Source organism: Polyodon spathula, chromosome 26 (assembly GCF_017654505.1).
Source record: "Polyodon spathula isolate WHYD16114869_AA chromosome 26, ASM1765450v1, whole genome shotgun sequence".
NCBI classification, from domain to species: domain Eukaryota; kingdom Metazoa; phylum Chordata; class Actinopteri; order Acipenseriformes; family Polyodontidae; genus Polyodon; species Polyodon spathula.
Window position 1 is genome coordinate 16,817,171 of NC_054559.1, and position 23,133 is coordinate 16,840,303.

Consider the following 23,133-nt stretch of genomic DNA (forward strand, 5'->3'; position numbering starts at 1 on the left):
GGGCTCCTTTTCAAAATGTAGAGGATCACATTTTATCACGTTCGTGATTGTGTAAATTATTTCTAAAACATGTTTTTTTTGTGTTGATAGTACATATTACAGGGCATATAGTGCAATGCTAAATAAAACATATTATATTGTCTTGAATTTGATATATACAAAAAACGTGGGTTATATATATATATATATATATATATATATATATATATATATATATATATATATATATCTTATATATATATATATATGTGGGGTGCAAAAAACATATATAGTTTATCACAAAAATCATGTGAGTACACTATATATATATATATATATATATATATATATATATACACTGAGTGTATAAAACACTAGGAGCACCTTCCAAATATTAAGTTGCACCCCCTTTTGCCCTCAGAACAGCCTCAATTCGTTGGGCCATGCACTCTACAAGGCGTCGAAAGCGTTCCACAGGGATGCTGGCCCATGTTGACTCCAGTGCTTCCCACAGTTGTGTCTGGATGGTAGTGGATCTCTACTCCGAATAGCTCATCTCATTCCACAGATGCTCAATTGGATTGAGATCTGGTGACTGGGCAGGCCACTGCAGTAAGCTGAATTCACTGTCATGTTCGTGGAACCATTCCTGGACAATCCTAACCTTGTGGCATGGGGCATTATCCTGCTGAAAAAATCCATTAGCAGATGGATACACTGCTGCTATGAAGGGATGCACCTGCTTGGCAATGATGTTCAGATATCCTGTGGCATTGAAACGTTGCTCCACTTTTATCAAGTGGCCCAATGTGTGCCATGAAAACACATCCCACACCATCACACCATCAGCCCCAGTCTGCAATGTTGACACGCGGCATGATGGATGCATGTATATGTGGGTTTTCTCCATACCCTAGTCATCCCATCAGCGTGAAACAGCAGGAACCAGGATTCATCAGACCAGGCAATGTTTTTCCAGTCCTCCAGTGTTTTTGTTCCTTAGCCCACTGCAACCACAGTTTCTTGTGTTTTGCTGAAAGAAGTGGAACTCTGTTAGGTAGTTCGGCTGCCATATCCCATTCGTGTCAAGGTACGATGAGTTGTGCATTTTTTTATGGGTCTTTCGGCACCAATGTTGTACTGGACTGTCAGTTGACTAACTGGAGCCCGTCTGTTGCTCTTTCACCTTTTGTTGCCTTATAACCTGGAATTAAATTGCTTTTTTTTATTATTTATCTACACATTCTACCCTACAACTTCCAAGTGAAAAAAATATTCTAGAAATTTGTAGAAAATTAATTAAAAATAAAAACTGAAATAACTTGGTTGGATAAGTGTCCACCCCCCCTTGTAACAGTAATCCTAAATTAGCTCAGGTGTAACCAATCGTCTTCAAAATCACACACCAAGTTAAGTGGACTCCACCTGTGTTAAACTGTAGTGATTCACATGATTTCAGGATAAATTCAGCAGTTCCTGTAGGTTCCCTCTGCTGGGTTGTGCATTTCAAAGCAAAGACTCAACCATGAGCACCAAGGCGCTTTCAAAAGAACTCCGGAACAAAGTTATTGAAAGGCACAGATCAGGGGATGGGTATAAAAAAATATCAGAGGCCTTGAATATCCCTTGGAGCACAGTCAAGACCATTATTAAGAAGTGGAAGGTGTATGGCACCACCAAGACCCTGCCTAGATCAGGCTGTCCCTCCAAACTGGATGACCAAACAAGAAGGAGACTGATCAAAGAGGCTACCAAGAGGCCAATGGCAACATTGTAAGGAGCTACAGGCTTTTATGGCCAAGACTGGTCAAACAATACTGACAACAATATCCCAAGCACTCCACAAATCTGGCCATTATGGTAGGGTGGCAAGAAGAAAGCCATTACTCAAGAAAGCCTGCCTTGAATCCCGTTTGTAGTATGTAAAAAAAACCTCAGGAGATTCTGTAGCCATGTGGCAAAAAGTTTTGTGGTCTGATGAAACTAAAATGGAACTTTTTGGCCTAAATGCAAAGCATTATGTTTGGCGCAAACCCAACACAGCGCATAACCCAAAGAACACCATTCCTACTGTGAAGCATGGTGGTGGCAGCATCATGTTATGGGGATGTTTCTCATCGGCAGGGACTGGGGCACTTGTCAGGATAGAAGGGAAAATGAATGGAGCAAAGTACAGAGAAGCCCTTGAGGAAAACCTGCTGCCCTCTGCAAGAAAGCTGAAACTGGGACAGAAGTTGACCTTTCAGCATGACAACGACCCAAAGCTACACTGGAGTGGCTAAGGAACAAAAAGGTAAATGTCCTTGAGTGGCCCAGTCAGAGCCCCGACCTAAATCCAATTGAAAATTTGCAGCATGACCTTAAGATTGCTGTCCATCAACACTCCCCAAGGAACTTGACAGAGCTTGAACAGTTTTATAAAGCAGAATAGTCAAATATTGTCAAATCTAGGTGTGCAAAGTTGGTAGAGACCTATCCCAACAGACTCACAGCTGTAATTGCTGCCAAAGGTGCTTCCACCAAGTATTAACTCAGGGGGGTGGAGTCTTATCCAATTATGATCTTTCAGTTCAAAAAGTTGAAAACGGGAAATTGACTCATTTTATTCTGAGCAGTAGTTCTGTCTGATTATGATTTGACAGTAGGTGCTTGGTTGTCTTTTTTCAGATTTCAGGATGTTTTAACGATCATTGCTGGGTGGAGTCAGATAATGGCTGTCGATGTTGATAAGGGCTGACCTAGATTAACAATGTTATCCTAATTTTAAAAACTAGGGAAAAAACACAAATGAAAATTAATTTTAAAAGGCTGATTTGATCTTTTTTGATTGTTTTAAACCTTTTGAATAAAATGGTTTACATATTCAGAATATGACTAGAATTCTGATTGGCTCTTCAATCAAGTAATTTACAATAAAAATATTGTAGTTTTAAATGTAGTTATAAATAGTTTTTGATATCAACTACTCCTGCCAAAGGAACGTTGTGATAGATTAATTGATCGTGGATTGTTCCTGGCATGGAAAGACATTTATTTTAATTGATTGTAATTCATTCAATTGTTTGTTTGATCAGAATTTTTTTTTTTTTTTTTTTTTTTTTGTAAGTGTTAACTACAGGACACAAGGAGATGGTTTAAAAAAAGGCAAAAAACTCAAGGATTATAAACTAGCAAAGGAGACCCAAATTACCCTTGATCCATACTTCTGTTAGTGCTGCTGTATGAATTGAATTTTAAAAAGTCAGCCATGTTGCTTCCACCATCACTGGGACCCTTGGTGACGTTTTTTCATCCAAACTGTACTGTCCTGTTATTGCATCTCAATGAAAGTGAATAGCAGAGAGACCCCATGCATCACATAATAGTAAATACAGCTAATTCAAATGATTGCAGAGAGTGTCAGAACTTGAAAACTGCAAAAAAACCAAAAAACAAACCATGTGACCATATTCATTTGCTACAATTAGAAACGCTCCTATATTGCAGCGCTGGCTCCGCTGCGGCACTGATCTCGCTTCTCATAAAGCTGGGCTGCTTTCTCAAAGGCAAAGCAAAGGTTCTTATGTTCAACAAAGACAGGATGAGATGCCGAGCCAGAAAGCTCCTCACGAGGCTCGCTGAAGCCACAGCGCTGCATTGTTCTGTAACCAGCGTGGGGCGGAACTGCTTGAACTGGCAGAGAATGAAGACTGTTTAGTCACTGTCACTACAGGGGCTAAATTGAGTAAGATAAAAAAAAAAAAAAAAAAAAAAAAAAAAAAAAAAAAAAAAACAGTGTTTTTGGCCACTAAAAAAAAACGTATTGAAAAACTACACTGTTTCTACACCTTCAAGTAGCTCTGATGAAATTGAGCTGGAATTGAGGGGAAAAAAAAGAAGAAATCAAGTTTACATGAAGCTACAGTGACACCTAGTGGCCACTCAGGTGTAGTAGCTTGAGAAATGCTTAGGTCCAGTTGTCATATTATACAGGATTTATAGTTGCAGACAACATTTGAAACTTGAGTGTAATTCTATTATGTACAACTGCTCTTGTACGCTTGTGTCTCGTTCTTCTCCTGAAGTGGACAGAATGTGTGGACCCCATCCATGGTTGGCTGACCCCAGACAAGCTCTCACCTGTGACCTCGGGGTCTTTCAGTGACCTTTCACCCCTGCTATGTTTTTTGTGTCAATGGTCCGCTGAGTGTTTGCAGAGTTTGTTGTCTGCCACACTCAGAAAGACTGAGGGAGACAGCAAACAGGGTGAGGCTCATTCAGTTCCAGAACAATACATGTCAGGCTGCATTGCTGCAGAGAAATATATAGAAATTGGTATGGCAACATGATGAGACTTTCTTACACTAAAAAACAACACTGACTTCTAATGTGGTTGTATCTTTTCCATAAAGCGTACTTGTTGTGCAATTATTTCCGTTCCATAGGTCTACAGCTTTGAAACACATGGTATAGTAAGCATGGATTTTTACTGATACCACACTAAGGTAAAGGGAATTCCCCCTTCAACGCATACTTTCCTGTCATTAACCAATCAACTGCTTCCCCTTTGATTGATGTACTTTGTAGCCAATAATATGCTTCCAGCCAGCAGACACTGCTGAATTGAAATGACCTGGTATGAGGAGTTATAACCTAACATACTTAAGTCATGGAAACTGAATACTTTCCATAGCTTAGTGCAGTACCAGATATCATATTTCAAAATGAAATATAGCATGCTGTAACATGTGTTTCTCTCAAAACTTCACATTGAGACCTACATTTCAGCTGCAGTCTCTTTAAACTATAAAATCATGAGGGGACTTGCCCTTAAATTAGCGATCTGTGTTCGTCTTACAAAGCCCTGTGTTAAGTGCTTTATGTTGGGATAAAATACACACCCTTATCAGGTTCTGAACCAGTACAACACAGCTTTGTATTAAAAATGTTTTGTTTTTTTTTTCAGATGTTGAAACAATTTATCATATTGGCATTAGTGCTTTCTTCCAGCTTGAACATGTCATTAATAACATCCTATTGCTGTAAGTGGTGATAGAAGCATGTGTTTAAAGGCAAAGTTAAAAATGTATATGCAAACAAAGTGGACCGTGAACAAGGTCCTGGGAACTGAGCTATCAGCCGTATTATCGCTCTGCTCCCTGCTGTAGGAACTCAACAAACCACCGAGGCAGAGGCAAGCATGTGGGTTGCTTGGTTTATCTGCAAATACAAGATCCTTCCTGGGTTTGATGTTGAATTAATGCCCAATTCATGTCATTTTCTGAGTATCACCCTCCCTAGTGTTTTCAGAGCAATAATACAGAGACCTCATTTAAGCGTTATTGAGTCGGATTCCTTATTTCTGGTCTGTGCCGTGAATGTTTATTTACAGCAGAACCTCGCTGCATGCAAGGCTTTGTGAATATTGTAACTGTGCAGTGGTAATGTTTTCATATTAGGGTTTCACACCAGCACTCCATTACAATACTGTGGGGTACCCGACAGCATGCAGCTGAACCAGGACCACTGTAATACTCAATGTTTCTGTAGCTAAAGCTAAAACTGTTGTTCCTACCCTTTGAGAAAATACAACATTTTGATTTTTAAAACAATAGGACTACATAACACAGGTTTCCAGGGTTTAGCAGTGGTAAAAGTGTCCTGAGGATCACCGTTATTGTGATATTTTCCCACCAATAAACATAGAACATTGTTCTTAAATAATACAAATGATGAAACGATATCTAATAATAATCATAATAATAATTAGTGGCAGTGAAATGTAGCACACACACAAATGCAGACACATTGCTGTGCCAGTACAAAGTGAGAGCCTGATAGTGGCAGGTATTTCAATCTCTCAGATTTTTATCTGTACAAATCAGCTTTTATTTTTCTAATAAAAATCAGTGTGTTAAAATATTTACAAATTGATTGTGGCGAAGTATTGACTATTTCCAAATCCACAGGTGCAACCCCCCCCTACAATAAAAGCTTTTTTATGACAGCTATAAGTCAAGTCGCAAAAAACTAACAGAAGTAAAGTTGTGTGCCGCTCCCTTTAGGTGAGGTTGGTTTTGCCCGTCTCTTGTTTCAGACAGGACGTGTGTGTGTGTGGCCCCCATCCAGCAGGGAAGATCAGCACTGTTTCCGCTGTGTGGACCCCTCCCTCACAGACAGGTACGGCATTCCCAGGTTCCAGCGGTTCTCTGGCCAGTAACACAGCTCAGGCTTGGCTTCTGGGATCTCTGACTGGGCATCGAAGTAAGCAAAGAGGGCACTGCCGTGAGCAGAGGCCACCGAGATGAGGATGTGCCTGCCGAGAGAAGTAGAGACTGGGCTGGTTAGGCAGGGATAGGCGGAGGGCTGAAGGACTGCAAACACATTGAAGATTATTTTCTTCTTTCAGTGATAAATGTAGGAATACTAAAAAATCTTGGTGCATTCCATGAAAAGTACTTCTACTAAATGTTGAAAGGAGTTCACATACATGTAACTTGTACATACAAGTACAAGGATGGAAATAAGACTTCTATTGCATAGCAGTTTCACCCATTCCAGGTTTTACTGGGAGCTTGATTAGCCACAGTGTACAGGTAACAGGCTCAGGTGTGTCTTATTAAACTCATAGTAAAACCAGGTTAGAAATAACATCCCACTGTAATTAGCTATACTGTTTAATTATTCTTATTTAAACTAGATATTTTAAAAAGATTAAAAAAGATAGTATAGGATTCTGTGCGAAATTCAAGCTGGTTTTAGAATGCCAGATCAGAACGGCCCGTTAGTGCACTCATGGCAAGGTCGTTGTGTATGGGGTGGCCGTTGCATGTGCGCGGGATGGTTGCTGCATGTGGGGTGGTCAGTGTGCGCGCGGGGTGGTTGTTGGATGTGGGGCACCTATCAGCTTGTGTTGTAGGCGTTATTCTATATAGTTTCAGTGCCGTCAGTCTCTCTCACCAGAAGCTGTGCAGGTAGCAGAAGTGGATTCTCTTCCAGAAGCTACACAGCAGCCGGTCGCTCACCCAGCAGGAGATGGCTAAAGCCCACCAGGCCACAGTGACCAGGGCGAGCCTGTGGATCCGCGGGTCACTGCAGCTGGGCACAGAGAGAGCAGAAAGGGGAAAACAAGAGAAAGAAAAAAGATCTTACAAACTTGTCCAACTTGAAGATGTTTCAATAGCTCATCAGCCTCTTGCATGATGTGTGGTGAAAAATCATTGTCCTGACATTTCTTTATTGAAATATTCCAGTAAAAGTCAATTTTTGTGTAATACAGTGGCTCTCAAAAGTATTCACCCCTTGGACTTTTCCCACATTTTGTGTTACAACATGGAATCAAAATGGATTTAATTTTTTTTTTTGCCACCGATCAACACAAAAAAGTCCATAGTCAAAGTGAAACATAAAATCTACAAATTGTTCTAAATTAATTACAAATATAAAACAGAAAATAATTGATTGCATAAGTATTCACCCCCTTTGCTATGACACACCTAAAGAAGTTCTGGTGCAACCAGTTGTCTTTAGAAGTCACATAATTAGTTGAATGGAGCCCACTTGTGTGCAATTAAGGTCTTTCACATAATTTCAAGTTAAACACACCTGTCTCTGGGAGGTCCCACAGTTGGTTAGTACATTTCCTAACAAAAACTACATCATGAAGACGAAGGAACATTCAAAGCAAATCCAGAATAAGGTTCTTCAAAAGCACCAATCAGGGGTAGGATATAAGAACATTTCCAAGGCATTGAATATCCCCTGGAGCACAGTAAAGTCCATTAAGAAATGAATCTGTCTAGAACAGGCCACTCAAAAACCGAGTATCCGGGCGAGAAGGGCACCAGTCAGGGAGGCCACCAAGAGGCCTATGACAACTCTAAAGGAGTTACAGTCTTCTACAGCTGAGCTGGGAGACACTGTGCATACGGCAACAATAGACCGGGTGCTTCACAAAACTGGCCTTTATGGGAGAGTGGCAAAAAGAAAGCCATTGTTGAAAAAAAAAACTTGCATCAAATCTCAGCTAGAGTTTGCCAAAAGGCATGTGGGAGACTCCGAGACCAAGAGGAAGAAGATTCTACGGTCTGATGAGACCAAAATAGAGCTTTTTGGCCTCAAAGCTAAGCGCTGTTTGGCGCAAGCCTAACACCGCACCTCATCCTGAGAACACCATCCCTACCGTGAAGCATGGTGGTGGCAGCATCACGCTATTGGGATGCTTCTCTGCTTCAGGGCCTGGAAAGCTTGTGAAGATAGAGGTCAAAATGGATGCAGCAAAGTACAGAGAAATCTTGGAGGAAAACCTGCTGAAGTCTGCAAGAGACCTCAGACTTGGGAGAAGATTCATCTTCCAGCAGGACAATGACCCCAAACATGCAGCCAAAGCCACACTGTAGTGGCTTAAAAATAAAAAGGTCAATGTCCTGGAGTGGCCCAGTCAAAGCCCGGACCTCAATCCAATTGAGAATGTGGAAAGGGTTGAAAATTGCTGTTCACCAAAGGTCCCCATCCAACTTGATGGAGCTTGAGCAATTTTGCAAAGAATGGGCGAAAGTTGGTGCAAAGCTGGTAGAGACTTATCCAAATAGACTCATGGCTGTAATTGCTACCAGTGGTGCCTCTACCAAATATTGACTCAAGGTGGTGAATACTTATGCAATCAATTATTTTGTATTTGTAATTAATTTAGAACAATTTGTAGATTTTATTTTTCACTTTGACATTATGGACTTTGTGTTGATCAGTGGCAAAAACTCCTAATTAAATCCATTTTGATTCCCTGTTGTAACACAATAAAATGTGGAAAAGTCCAAGGGGGGTGAATACTTTTGAGAGCCACTGCAGATTATGATTAAGTACAAAGTTTAATTAGTAATACATTAATATACATTGATGCAAAGAATTTGGATGACTGATTTCAGAACGGAGAAAAACAATAAAAGGTTTCTTTTAGTTTAGTATAGTATTTCCCCATCAAAAAAAAAAGTGCAAATTTCATTGGGTGATTAGATGCTGCTCCGAACAGGAAGTGACATACCTCCTGAGCTCAAGCTGCAGGATGTAGAGAATGTGCAGAGAAACGCAGTGGAGTGCGTAAGCGTTGATGGTGGGCTTGGCAAAGGAGGACAGGGTGCTGACGGTGGCTGCCAAGAACACCAGGCATGCAAACTGACTCCTGCAATACAGAGAGAACACTGGCCGATTCACACGGTGCTTCCCAGCCAATAGAAAATCAGAGAAAACCATGGGCAGAGCTCCTAATACAGCGCAAGGCTGCTGCTACAATATTTATGAAACACTTATTTATGCAGGCAATAAAGCATTAGCACAAGTGGTTTTTAAGATCTAGATGTAGCATTAAAATGACTTCTTTACAATGTTTGGAACTTCTTTTGTTGTAAAAATATGAATGTCATACAGATGTAAGGACAGACAGACATGCCCATATCTCTCTTAGTAAATAGTAATAGCAAGTTTCATCCCAGCTTAACAAGTGGCTTGCAAAATATGGAAAAAGTGTGACATAACATCTCTATTGTCAGGGATAATAAGGCGAGTCAATATCTCTGCATTCAAGGGAAGATTCTGGCAATGGAGCTGTTTCTGTGTGTGTGTATAAATGTCCAGTGTGAAGCCACCCTACGTTGAAATGGTGTGCCTCAGACAGCAGGGTTTGTCACCTGGACGCTGATGTTACTCCATACTGAAACGTGATGCCGGTCTCATTTTGGTTTTGGGTCGGTGCCTGCTGCATTTTTCACAAGACTGCACTGTGGTGACAGAAAGCAGCTTGGAGTGCGGACTGACGTGTATCAGTGCAGGGCCAGCCCAAGAGCTCACAGGTCAGGATTCTGCATTACTGAAACGGATCCTCTCACAGCGACCACATGTGCTCAAGCAACACTGTGAATGTCTTCATCAGAACTACAAAACAGACACTAAATGCGCATTGCTCGGAATTATCATCTGTAACCACCACCTGGATTTTATAGGGTACCTTTCATGACAGCACAAAAACCCAGTTACTCAAATATTACAATTATCACTGGGCAGGTATGAATTCCCCCAACGCACCCAAGTATGAAAAACCCCAAATGTCTTTACTAGGAATACGTTATTTTAAGTATTTAAGGCAGCGTTTGTGTTGTGGGTCTTACCTGCTCCTAATGAACGCTGGGAAGAGTCGCCGTGGAAACCACAGCGTGTAGCCAATGGCTAGGACCCAAAGGATGGAGAGCTCGTCCAGCAGCTGACCCATGTAGCTGAGAGTCATGTGATAGTATGCGGAGAACACACCTGCAAAGGAAGGACGAAGCACTAGTTGAAACACTCCAGTAATATGAACAAGAATATGCTGCACAGAACAAGATACTCAGGCATTCTTTCTGGACACCTAAAGCCTTCCAATGCGCTAGCAACACTGCACTGCAACAGGTGAGGCACTCCCAAGATTAGAACTAATCGAGGGGTGTGAAGCCAGTCAAGTTGCAGTCCAGAGGGACCCTCTGCTCCTGGCTTACCTACGGCCATCATCATGAGCCAGACGAGGTGCACTGCCCTGGTCCTCTCCCGGGCGTAGGGGTGCAGCAGGTACATCATGATCGGAGAGAAGATGAAGAAGCTCACATTGCTGACCTGCAGAGGAGAAACAGTGCAGAAACACTCAAAACAACGGGCTGAATTCTGCCGAATCTTCAATTTGACTGCTTTTTAAAGCTGCAATCAGACAATGGGCTTGACACAAAACTAAGTACTGTTTTAAGGAATGTTAAGGACTGTTAAAGCTAGTAAGAGGTGAGAAATCAGGAATCGAATCTGTTAATAAAGCTAGAGAGGTGAGAAACTGATGCGCAGGAATTGAAACCGTTAATAAAGCTATAGAGGGGAGAAGCTGATGCACAAAAATTTAGCATGTAGCGCGATGACAGGATAAATAAACTTCCCCTGGAGTTAAAATTGAAAATTAAAAACTGCAAAACTAAAAAACGGATAATGGATCTTGTATCTTGGATTTTGGTTATTGTCCAATTTAAATGAACTATTCTTTAAAAATGAATTATAAATACTAAGCCTAGTCATTAATCACAAAGATCCTGTGCCTGCATGTTGTGAATGTTTAAAACAACTCATTGCCTCGATGTTAAACAGACGCTGGACTCAAGAGCCGGAAAGCTTTGTGTTCAGTGTGTACCTTTCTAATGGTCCCTACCTGCCTGTGTTAATGCAAACGCTGCAGCACTCTGCACAGTCAGGGCAACAACTGACTGGCTGTGCCACCAAACAGAAAGGTCTTTCTTCTGATGTTTGCAAACAGGTCATCTGTTGTTTAGTTCTTAATCAGGGAATGTGTGCACCAAGGCAACTGACAGAATAAACAGGACAAAGGCTCCTGCCACCCACCTGTCCTGAATCTGTGACAGAAAACAAACCAGGCTCTAGTGAAAGCCACATTTCACATGGATTGAACTGAAAGGGATTTGAAATCAGAGCTGTTCATTTCCACACAGCAAGTGTGTCTGTCTGCCCCTGTTAAGGTTGACTCTCAAGCGCAGTTCTGGCCGTTCTTGACCCCTATAGAGTTCAAACAAACTGTTCACAAAAATTCTAAAAAGGAAATAGAACCATTGTGGCTGAAGGGTATATTTTATACTGTGTGGGAAATTACATTATTAAACAAAACACTTGCATTTAACAGGTCATACAGCTGATTTCTACTCCTCTTAACTTTTGCAAATAAAGACTTACATGGAGGTAAGCTGCAATACAGTATTAAAGTTATAACTTTATATTACAAGCCATTGCTTAAGTTATTTATTTACAACATTACAATATGTTGCACAAGTCATTGGTGAACTAAAACCACTCCACTAATTAGCACCATGTATGCGGAGTCATTTCTAATGGATATTGAAAAGGTTTGAATACCGTTTTGCTGTTCTTATAAAGGCTCGATTGCTCACTTACCGTGTTGTAGAACTCTGCCACAGTGTCGTAGTGCTGGTAATTATCCTCACACCAGTCCACCTCAGAGCTCTGATAGGCAAAGACCCCAGCCATCTCGCCACCACTGCCCAGGACTGAAGAGAAAACGAGTCCTTCTTTAAAACACACGCTGACCCACAGGGGGATCACGGGCCACATACAAAGAACAACGCAGGGAGATTCTGACGTCGAGGTCGCCAAAAAGCGTTAGTTTCATCATCTAGACTGATCATAGATTTGATTTGTTTTATTAATTGTGATTCAAGGCACTGCTGGACCTCAATACGAAGTAGGTTTGTGCTAATGTACAGATGCACAGACACAGAAAAGTTGAACAGTAATAATGTGAATGCGGTGATTGTAATATGTTACACAGGGTTTTGATTAATAACATTTTAGGTTAAAAAGTAAAATTTTACAGCTTACAGAAAATAAAGCAACTTACATAGAAGAACCGGGTCTTGCAGTTACCATGCACACTGTCAGAAAGCACACAATGAAAAATAAATTAACGTACAGACCGGTTACACTGAAACTAGAAACTCATCTCCATGTGACATCAAGCAAACAAACTATGCGCCCGGAAGAAACTGTCACTCCTCCGGTTTTTTTTTTAAATCCACACAATTATTTCTATTTTTATACCAGTATGCACGTTGTTCTGTTTATGCATACCTGTAGAGAACAGAAATGCAGACACGCTTGACAAACCCAATGCAGGCATTCCATGTATTATACCGAGAGCTGATTTCTTGTGTTTTAACCCTATTTATATACTCTAAGAATTACATTTTAAAAGCTTGGCCAATTTGAAAGCCATGTACTTGTTTTAAAAAAAAAAAAAAAAAAAAAAAACAATTAACACATTTTTCATTTGTGTTTGAGACAGACAAATGGTTTACAGTTGAATTCTTAAAAGGAGAGTAGAAAAGTCTGGTTCAAACACCAAAAACCCTAATTATACAAGCTCAATTGGACAATTAATATCCTCTCCGTGAGGATGTTTTACCTGTCGTTTAAAAGTACATCATTCCACCCCGCTTCATTTCCAGAACGTTTTATCCAGTCACTCCATTTCATCGAATGGAGCAGCAATGCATAAGATATCCCAGAAAAAAGTTGGGAAGATTACAAGCGATTAAACACACACTTCCACTTGCAGGCAGTTTAGATAAGCATTTTTGCAGCGTGTATTTTAAGATGGTGGTCACTTTAATCTGAAGTTGTTCTACAAAATAACACCTGTCTTCGCACTGGGCGTGGTCAGCTCTCCTCCCCACAGGTAGTCCAACTCGTTATCAGTTACAAGCAAACTCATTATTGAAATCCAAATGCTTGCGCTTGCCAGTCACAGAACACACCTAGTTATTTATCAGGGGTAAATAAGTTTCCCTTACCAAACAAAACCAGCCCAACAAAAGCGATTAATAGTTTCAAAACTAGAAACCTACTTTAAACTATGTAACTCAGGAATCCAAACATATCCGATTTAAAAAAAAAAAAATCCAGACTTCATGACAGCTGAGGAATTCCCTGATGTCTGCATTTTCTACAACCAAATAAAAACTGGAGATTAAAGTTTAAATAAATACCACGTTCAAAAAACGATTCTCTGGACCTAATAATTTTAATGAAGACTTAAACCAAGGGTTAAAGATGTACAGCTACAGCCTAAGCTTTACATCACTCCATAAAATTAACTGATTTTGCTTCCTAAAGTCAAATGAAAACCACTGAATGACAGCAACATATTGAATTACAGTTTCCCATATGGTTAAAAAGGGAAATTTGAGTGCAACATTTCAGAATCTGAACTATTACGGCTTCCAGCAGATGCTTGCAATATAACTAGTTTCTTTGATTACATGTTAAACTTAATGTGCATTTGTATATTTTAATAACTCCTAGATGATGCTAGCCGTCTGGTTATAGCTGTACAAACAGCACCTCAGAGACTAGTCACTGCACCCCACACCCTCTCCCTCCCAGATGGCTTGATCAAGTAAGACTTCATTCCAATCCGTTTAAAACAGCAAACTAAAAAAGGTGCAGCCATTTTAATATGTTTTACAAACCTTTACAAGTCAGTTAAAAACAATGCATTCCTCTTTACAAAACTGAGGGGGGGCAGCAAAATTACAGCACTGAACTCAAACTGCCACAAATGAAAATTGCTTTCAAAAGTATGTACACACATTTACAAAACCAGTTTAGAACAAGTTTGGAAAATAGACTGAAACCAAGAAAAAAAAATGCAGCTTTTTGTTCAATGCACAACATATGCAACTTTAAAACAGAAAAGTATGCACAGGTCGCTAAAACCTGGCTCAGTTTGAATGGATTGATTTTTCAGAGATGCCTGCTAAAAGCGCACTATCCCCTCCCCTCCTATTAATTTAATGTGACCAGGGTTTTGAATGACTAATGCTGAACCAGCACCCATCAGGGTATTACAACAGAGGATTAGCCAGTTCCTGGTCAGCCCTCACAATCCCACCCCAGAAGCGTTGCCTGAGAACCAGTCACCCTTGCCCCCACCTCCCAGTTACAGTCAGCCTTGTAGATAGTTGGTTAAAAACGGTCCAGGAGGTCAGTGCCTGTACAACTCTTCAGCTTTCTTCTAGAGAAGCTTATTCATCATCCTCATCATCATCCTCCTCCTCGCCATCATCTTCTACATCCCTCTTCCTCTTCTGTCCAGGAGCAGCATCTATAATGAAGACATTAGGGTTTGTTGCAGGACTTGGAAATTAGTTTAAAAAAAAAAAAAACGGCCAGGATGAAAATACAGAAAAACAAACTTAACTAATGAAATATGTAACAAAGCTTGGATACAGCGAACAGAATAATCACATTTCCACAATATAATTAAAGAAAAAACCACACTAACCATCCACTTCCTCATCCTCGCTATCGTCATCATCATCATCGTCGTCGTCTCCTGAAGGAAAGCAGAGTCAGCATCAGGAGATCAGACTGCACAATGCAGACAAACATGGGCTGCTTTACACCCATGCAACACCAGGCAACTTGTTTTGGGGGGGGGGGGGGGGGGGGGGGGGGGGGGGAGAAAGACGGACAGTGACATTCAAGCAGTAGCAAAAAATAGCCTCATAAGCCAGCTGGAGTGAATTAGCTCACGCATATGAAAAGATACCCTGCCCCCTGTGCTTACCTCTTCCTCAGCCCCCTCGTCATCATCCTCATCATCATCATCATCATCTAGCCCCTCGTCCACAACTCCATCCTCATCCTCCTCTCCGTCATCCTCATCTACAACACAGGTAACTCAGATCAATGGAAACTACATCACCTTGATGAAATGCATGCCGATAGTAACTGCAGAAAACTATAATGTGCCTGGGTCTTGTGGAGCTATTGGAATTTTTGTATGGTACAGATGACCATTAACATATTTAGCACAGACTGCTGCTATGAATCTGGTTAAGACAAAGTGTTCCACCTAGTGAATATGCACTGCTTTATCCCCTACAGAAGGATAAATATGATCACACCACACAGTTCATAGTTAGGTTTTTATCTGACCAACCAATGTTCAAGACCCAGGTATGACACTGAAGCCACAAGATTGCAGTAGTAGAAGCATAATCTGTGGCAGACTAGGAAGAGGAGGAAAGAAATAGTGAAGGGGACTACATCTCCCAGAACGTCCCGGGGCAGAGCCAGGATGAGATACCCAAAACACATCACACCCGGTAAACTGCTTAGCCATCCAATTTTAGTTAGACCAGGAAGAAAACAGCTTAGTGTGGGAGCTAGGTTTGGTTTTCACTTTTTTATAGGTTAGGTTTTCACACATTATTTATAATATATATATATATATATATATATATATATATATATATATATATATATATATATATATATATATATATATATATATATATATATATATATATATATATTGCGTGGGAAGCCAATCTATTGTTACAATTCAATGTGTATGCTTTAAATAAAAAAAACAAACGAAATTGTCATTTTTACGTACCTCCCATGCACATTCAATGTGGTCTGCTTACATTTAAATAAAAAAAAACTAAACTGAAATTTCACAAATCATAACTGCATTTGCACCACGCAACCAAGGGTTCCAGGACAGAACGAGAACAGCAACTTCCTGAAATTCTTGCCTGAATTGTTAGAAAGATTATCCAACCAGTTGAGCTACCAAGTCAAAGCAACTCTGGCACTTTCACTTCATGCCCCTTATTACAAACATAACCCTAACCTAAAAAAAAAAAAAAAAAAAAAAATACTCCACACCAAACCACCCCCAATAACCCTGGAATGACTGGACTCCAGGGTCAGTGCTGCCTTCTCCAGTTGGAACAGAGCCATGGAGCCAAGGAATGGAAAACACTTTGCTGTAACGAATACAGAGCAGACAAAAGGAGCCAGGATAGCCGATCTGTGGGATTCAACCAAACAAACTCCATGTATTTGTGCTCTAGCATGTACACCAGGGACCCCCCGGATTTGGCCACAGACACTTGTGTTTCTCAAAGGCATGATCATTTCTTGCACTCAAATATAGGATTCAAAGCAGAGACTATAGGATAATAGCGTCTTAAATCCCTGCGCTAGAGAAATCGGATTGCCAGTACAGGCACAAAACCCCAGTATCTCACCTTCGTCGTCCAGGTCATCGTCCAGCCCCTCTGGGTCGGAGTCCGGAGCCTCCTGGTCGTCTGCGTCGAAGCCGTCCAGGTAGGTGAGCTGAGGGAGCAGCTCCAGCACGCTGTCCCGGTAATCCATCAGCATCGTCACCTCACAGTTAAACAGGTCAACGCTGTTCAGGTTGGGCAGCTTCTTCTACAGAAGAATGGAGGGGGTCAGTTTCATACACACCTCCCTCCCAAGAGTTGCACTATACCACATGCATTTGCAATGGTCCTGTAGGCAGGACTGTCTCCAGTAATATCGTTAACAGGTGGACCTAAGCTGGGCACAGGCCAAAAACAAAAAACCCTCTACACTTCCAGAAATATTGCAATGACTTGTGAATTGTATGCAACTCTGTTTTGCTGTGTTCACCTAAATATACAGAATGTTGCTTTGAAGTCTTATTGTGGCGAGTTTTCTACAGCTTGCCAGGGACATTCGGGGAAACCAATCACACATTTACTATAATCATGAGCACCCATTCTTTCAATGCTAGCTGCCTTGCGCAAGTACAACTCACTCAGGGCTCCGTGGCATATCAAAAAATAAAACAAAAGCCCACCTACACTGATGGGATAGCCCACAATAAACGCTGGAAGCGACCACTGGGTAGTCTGCTTGTCTTACCCTACCCGTTTTAAATACCAGTGAACATTAAGCAATCTATTTACAAACACACAATCACTGTGCACTTTGTGCAAAACAAGTGAATTTGAGTTCAGCTGGGAACCGCTTGTATTAATGTACAGTTCTTTGTTTTTTGTCAACACTTCATTTACTGCAGCAACAAGTAGTATTTGTATGTAGTTTGTGCCGAGCCAAGAACCGGGGAATAGCCAAAGCACATTAAGAAAACGCATTTCATTAAGACCTCAACTCTGAAGGTCAAGCACGGTTCTGTAATCGGTTTCAGCTGTTTTTGGAGAACAGCCCATCACTACTGGTTGTTCTACAAACATGAAGCTATGGGCAAAACAAACAGCATCAGGCAGACGAGGCACTAATGCAGAATGGGCATGGATTTACCAGTGGGTCGAGGGTGCTGAGGTCCTTGATTTTGTTGCCACTCAGGTTGAGATGCGTCAGGCTGGGACACTTCTCAGCCAGAGCCTCCAGGCCCCCGGATATCCTGTTATCACTCAGCTCCAGCTGTGATGCACACAAAGTCAATAATAACCACTTTAGTGTGAACACTTTAAAATGCACCTTGATTAGCCAAAAATGTGTTAAACATGATTCAACACTACATACAATTAGACAGATTTATAGCAAGCATGAGTTTAGATAGGAATACCCATAAGCAGTTACAGAAACAAGTAAAACAGCACCTACTAGTGTTCCAGGGGAGAAGTACAAATTAATCCTGTAACTGTTGCTTCAGATGCAATAAGCACACCCCAAAAGTGGCAGCTCCACTCAAATTACTCATGTTTAAAAAACGGTCACATGAAAACTTAAACCAAGGATTGTTTCGGGAGACAAGGGCAAGCAGCTTGCAAGTCCAATTTGCAGAAACACTGAGCGAGACTTATACAACAGACTGCAGACAGACGGGACTGCGTGAACCACAAAACAGCACTGAAATAACAATGGGAGTGCCCAAGACAGACTGACTCAAGCAGAATACTACCCACCCCACCCCCCCCACCCCCCCCTTTGAAAGAAAAGTTAGCAATCAGATACACCATGAATGTAGTCCCATTTACATGTAATGGTCACTTAAAGCTTTCTATAGGGCACAACATTAGGCCTTACTTGTACGCAATTACAACTAAGGCTGTAAACGGTACAGGTTTACAAGCAGCTGAAAAGCCAGCCAGCTACCTCGTCTGGGCCCAGTCAGGGAGGCATATGCCTGGAATGTACAGCCCTGTCCACCCCCACATTCTACTGGGGATACTACACCACACCAAGCATCAGGCTGGGGATACTACACCAGGCAGGAACCCTTCCAAGGAGGCTGAAGCAGGCACGCACTCACCTTTCTCAGCTTGTTTAGTTTGGGCAGATTGGATACAGACAGCAGGTTCACGTTGATCATGCTGAGGAACTCCAGGTTTTCAAAGTCAGTAGTGAGGCCGGTGATCTTCCCATCGTCCGAGCGGCAGTTATCCAACACCAGCTCCTTCACCTGGGGGTGGGTAGGGAAGAGGGGGTCCAATGTTAGATACTGGCAACCTAAAGCACAAACTCAGGTTTCTGAAAAATAGGTTTGTTTTCTAAATTATTGGCAAAATGAAGTCAGTTACTGGGCCAGAACAAAGGCCTAAATTGTTTGCAAGCTTTTTTTTTTTTTTTTTTTTAGTTTTATTTACTGCAGTGTGAGAAGTTTGCATTAAAGTAAACTTTCTCCAACCTGCAAGAACTTTGCAGACAAAAATACATGCTTTGAGAAAAAAAGTTTCTCCACAAATTAACAGCAAATCGCCTAATGTTTACACAGTTCTGGGAGTGGTGACACTAAACCGGCTGGCTTCCCTTTGTTGGTTACGTGTCTACCCGTCAGGATTCCATGTGGTGAGTATATGGTTACACAGTAATTCATATTTGAAGGTAAAACTTAGCATGTTTTGAATAGTCATTTTTAAGACCCAATCCCCTTCCCAAACTGCTTCTTGCTGGGGCCCGCCAAAATAAACCACTTATTTCAGCGACAGAAATCGCCCTTCAACTTCGCAACTAATTTAATACAAACTTTCCAAAAACAGTAAAAATGTCTGCCGCTCATGATTTACAAGACACATACGAAAAAAGTATGCACATTTAATAAAATGCGTCCTCCTACTAATTAAGTTAAATAAGGCAGCAATTCCTGTGGCGACAGCGGCCGCGTATGCACTCAATCACCACACACGGGAGGGAGGCAGCAGTTTCTGCCCCACACGCCATTGCGCACACAATTTCAATCTCTGCCCATTTCATTAAAATGACGCCGTAGCCTCAAACACACAAAATGCGGTGCTGGTCACTTAAGCAAGGGAAACATTACCGGAGATCGAATCATGATGCTTGTATGGCAATGTAAATAAAACTACAGCACGTTTCCACACAGTTTTAAACTCCATTACTTACCAATTGCTCTTAAACGGAATTCTCAAACAAAACGCTATAAAAACAAGTTTAAATTCTCTTAACCGAAATCGCTCTCAAACGTACAGTTTTATTTTCTCTTTGAATTCTGTTTACTACGGACTACAGTACCTGCTCTTATCTGTAATGTGGTACTTTGTAATTGATATTCTGTAACTCGCCCGGGATAAGGGTATCTGCTGAGAAATAATCCGCGATTATAAACGCCACGCTCCCTCACGGAGCTCCTTACTCGCCAGTACGTTGTTTACCGCTTTAGCCAACTCTCCATTTCAAATGCATCTGAGTTTATTTCACAGAAATTAACAAAAAGCGTGTTTAAAATATAACAAGAGTCCGTTTTCAAAAGAGACAGCGTGCACCGCGCCTATTGCTTGTAATGGCGATTTATAACATATGCACAATGCAGGTAAAGCTCATGCAAACCTAGCTACACCATTACCTTAAGCTTGGGGCATTCCCACATGGCCACGTTTTAAACGATATCCGAATATACGTTAAATAAACGCGTTAACCAAATAAAAACATCCGAGGACGTACAGTACAATTTAGCAGACTCTGACAGCATGTTAGACCGCTGCATTAAAGAAAGTCGAAGCGAATGAATGAGTTGTTTTTGACACCATGTGCTACGCAAGCTGCATCGTAAAAAAATAAATAACCCGTAAGATTTGTTCAAATATACATTTGATGCGTTTTCCAAACTCCCACCGCTCAAGCACTCTGATGAACTTATACCCCGCCGTGTGAATAACTTCTGCTAAACCACAAAAACAAACGAAATAAAAAACACGGCGTCGGCCCTCAAAACTCGATCTTAACTTCACTGCCACACTCACCTCTGAGGGCTTCCTGTTTCTCAGCTCCAAGTTGATTCTCTTTTTCATTTCCATTTTCTTAAAGTTTTCTTTCGGCTCCGCAGTGCCACAAATGGGGAAAAGGAGACGTTTTTCTTTAAAAAAAGAAAAACCAATAAAAATGGCCAGTTAAAAGCACCCAAAACACATCTGCCTACTCTCTTTAGAAAGAACTCCCGCTTTCAGGCGCCAACCATTACAAATAGTTCTTGCGAGCTCAACCCTGCCCCCACGGGGTTATATGGAGCGTTGCAACCAATCAGATTTAAAGGGTCACTAACGCATTTTTAATTCTGGGCAGGTCTAGACACTATTAAGGGGCAAGCAAGTCTGCCAAAGTCCTCGATTTAGGGTTAAAATGGAAAACAGTGGCTTTGACTAACCCACAAACCAGTTTTAATTTTAGTCTTTGCATATGGACATGTATTACCACCTATTACTGCTGCAAGCAGTCAGTCCTGGGACAAGCAGGGTTACAAAGTAAGCTTGTCTCGATACAGCAAGATATACACGTCTGTTGAACGTAAACGAACTGAAGCTAAACAATTAACGATCTGACATCTGTTTGAACCGTTTGGCTTACTACTGAAGCCCATATAACCAAGACCATTTGAACAGGTCGCGTTTTATAAAACTAAAGCAACCACAGATAAAAAAAAAAAAAGAACTACTTTTCCGTTTACAGTAAGTTGGAACCTACAAAACAAACAAAAAATAAATAAATAAACGGGTCAAACCGTTTAAAATAATGACTTTGTGTGTTTATATATATATATATATATATATATATATATATATATATATATATATATATATATATATATATATATATACACACACACACACGCTTTTCTCTGCTCAAAACAAACAAAAGATAGAGTGGTAGTTAGTACCGGTGATTAATTTTACTCCCTGAGTAATGTGTAGAAATCAGAGACCACACCTTGTCATAAAGGCACATTCAATATCCTCTTCAGTCACTGCGAGTATTTTTTTAAAAATTTTAACCATGTTAACTTTCCCATCTATGTATCGGTTTCATAATGCGTAATGCTGTTTTTTTTTCCCAAAAAATGTTCACACAAACGGTTTTAAAATTTCTAAAATAAATAAATGAAAAACTCGCTACCAAAGGGTGATATAGGTACAGATTGACAGTCTCTGAGATGCAAAGTTGCAAGCATTGCTTTGGACCCATGCGCTATATGGGTTAATGAGGCTTTACTACTTGACCCAGAAAGCAAACAAAAAACTAAATGTTTCTTTGTTCAGAAATCTCCGCGGGCATTTAAATACCGCTCCCACCCCAAACCCGACTGCCGCGCCACACAGACGGGCCTGCAAATGCATCTGGGAGGGGGGCAATGTGTTTGTTCGAACAACCCCATGGAAATGTTTGCAGTCTTCTCTTCCATGTTAGTTTTAACCCTTAAACTCTACGCTTACTTTTAATTAACAAACCAGCAACAACAACAAAGATACTACTACAAATAATAACTATTACATTCATTACTGTCACGAAGCTGTTTTTTGTTTTTCAGAATGAGAATTAGTAAAACTCTACTGGCAACTAAAAATCAAAAAAGGAAAAAAAAAAAAAAAAAAAAACCCAACTGGTCTTACTTGTTTATAGCAGCATTTGCCAGGACCCCACTGGAAAACTACATTCCAAGGTTAAATAAATAATTTTGAAATTCGAAATTAGTTCTTGTCAATATATCTGTCCTCAATTATTTCTATGAAACAATATAGCAGCCGCAGCAAACTCTGCTGCGTGTTTACATGCTGGGTTAAAAGTGGAACTGTGACAGAACTGAGTGAGGCTTGTCTGTGCAGTTTGTGTGCTGCTCAGCCGGACTGCTTGTGGATTGCCACGTTATATATATAGTAGCGATCTCGGTTCCCGCAGGCAGGCACATCACACACAGTAAGGCAATCCCCACAGGCGAAGGGCGAGCGCAAACCCGCTACCTCTCGCACTGAAGCATAGCGCCGATACAGCTGTACAAAAGAGCCGGCTCCTTTGCAAGAATCGTACATCAGGTTTATGTCTTTCTATGTGATTAAGTCACCTACCAGTCCTGCTCTTTCCTTCCGCAAGTGGATGGTACAGCGAAGATAACGGATATCCCCAAGTACCCCGTATGCGTTGTTTTATGGTAGTACCAGTATAGCTATATGCCTTCCCCCATATATATATATATATATATATATATATATATATCTGTTCACGTTATACACATTTATAGTGAACTTTACAAAAAAAAAAAAAAAAAACATTTACCGGGATCACATGCAACAAAATAAGATTGCATCATGATTTCCAATATATAAAAAGGTCGGTCTGGTGTAAAATGCACATTGACAAACAGATGGACCAACTGTGGTCATTTAATGAATAGAGTATATCATTGTTTATTTTAGCAGAGAACATGCATGGGTATCGTGAATAGTGCACCAGCAGCATAGAGAACAGAATGTAACACAAAGGGCGCTACTTGAAACCAAACTAAACAAATACTCTTAATCAAAGAATCCTACAAAGTAGCATAGCTGGTAT

The 23,133-nt window shown here is 40.8% G+C and overlaps 2 protein-coding genes across 7 annotated transcripts; both read right to left on the minus strand.

The window, feature by feature from the left end:
* Positions 1-5,001: 5,001 nt before the first annotated feature.
* LOC121300866 (alkaline ceramidase 1-like) lies at positions 5,002-13,881 on the minus strand. Of its 4 annotated transcripts, XM_041229811.1 has the most exons (8): positions 12,953-13,881; positions 12,389-12,422; positions 11,926-12,038; positions 10,482-10,596; positions 10,119-10,257; positions 8,999-9,136; positions 6,919-7,056; positions 5,006-6,274 (listed from the first exon to the last, which is right to left on the minus strand). In XM_041229811.1, exons 3-8 carry the CDS (start codon positions 12,016-12,018, stop codon positions 6,097-6,099), a joined length of 801 nt encoding a protein of 266 aa, XP_041085745.1. In that variant the 5' UTR covers positions 12,019-12,038; positions 12,389-12,422; positions 12,953-13,881; the 3' UTR covers positions 5,006-6,096. The 4 variants fall into 4 exon arrangements, with proteins under 4 accessions (XP_041085746.1, XP_041085747.1, XP_041085745.1 ...); XM_041229812.1 differs by lacking the exons at positions 12,389-12,422; positions 12,953-13,881 and adding an exon at positions 11,362-11,532 and having other exon boundaries at positions 5,002-6,274; positions 11,926-12,012; XM_041229810.1 differs by lacking the exon at positions 12,953-13,881 and having other exon boundaries at positions 12,389-12,946.
* Positions 13,882-13,966: 85 nt separating this feature from the next.
* On the minus strand, positions 13,967-20,782 carry LOC121300867 (acidic leucine-rich nuclear phosphoprotein 32 family member B-like). Of its 3 annotated transcripts, none has more exons than XM_041229815.1 (7): positions 20,556-20,782; positions 18,608-18,757; positions 17,653-17,775; positions 16,593-16,776; positions 15,119-15,201; positions 14,834-14,884; positions 13,967-14,653 (listed from the first exon to the last, which is right to left on the minus strand). In XM_041229815.1, exons 1-7 carry the CDS (start codon positions 20,607-20,609, stop codon positions 14,618-14,620), a joined length of 681 nt encoding a protein of 226 aa, XP_041085749.1. In that variant the 5' UTR covers positions 20,610-20,782; the 3' UTR covers positions 13,967-14,617. The 3 variants fall into 3 exon arrangements, with proteins under 3 accessions (XP_041085749.1, XP_041085748.1, XP_041085750.1); XM_041229814.1 differs by having other exon boundaries at positions 15,119-15,216; XM_041229816.1 differs by having other exon boundaries at positions 15,115-15,216.
* Between the last annotated feature and the right edge of the window lie 2,351 nt (positions 20,783-23,133).

Excerpts from the sequence above, each read along its gene's own strand:
- LOC121300866 (XM_041229811.1), bottom strand. The coding sequence starts at position 12,018 with ATGGCTGGGGTCTTTGCCTATCAGAGCTCTGAGGTGGACTGGTGTGAG. Across the intron at positions 10,258-10,481 it reads GCTCATGATGATGGCCGTAG|GTGTGTTCTCCGCATACTAT; the intron begins GTAAGCCAGGAG and ends CTTCCTTTGCAG. Across the intron at positions 6,275-6,918 it reads TGCTACCTGCACAGCTTCTG|GCACATCCTCATCTCGGTGG; the intron begins GTGAGAGAGACT and ends TTCTCTCGGCAG.
- LOC121300867 (XM_041229816.1), bottom strand. The coding sequence starts at position 20,609 with ATGGAAATGAAAAAGAGAATCAACTTGGAGCTGAGAAACAGGAAGCCC. Across the intron at positions 16,777-17,652 it reads TCAGCACCCTCGACCCACTG|AAGAAGCTGCCCAACCTGAA; the intron begins GTAAATCCATGC and ends ATTCTTCTGTAG. Across the intron at positions 14,885-15,114 it reads GGGGGCTGAGGAAGAGGTAA|GAGACGACGACGATGATGAT; the intron begins GCACAGGGGGCA and ends GCTTTCCTTCAG.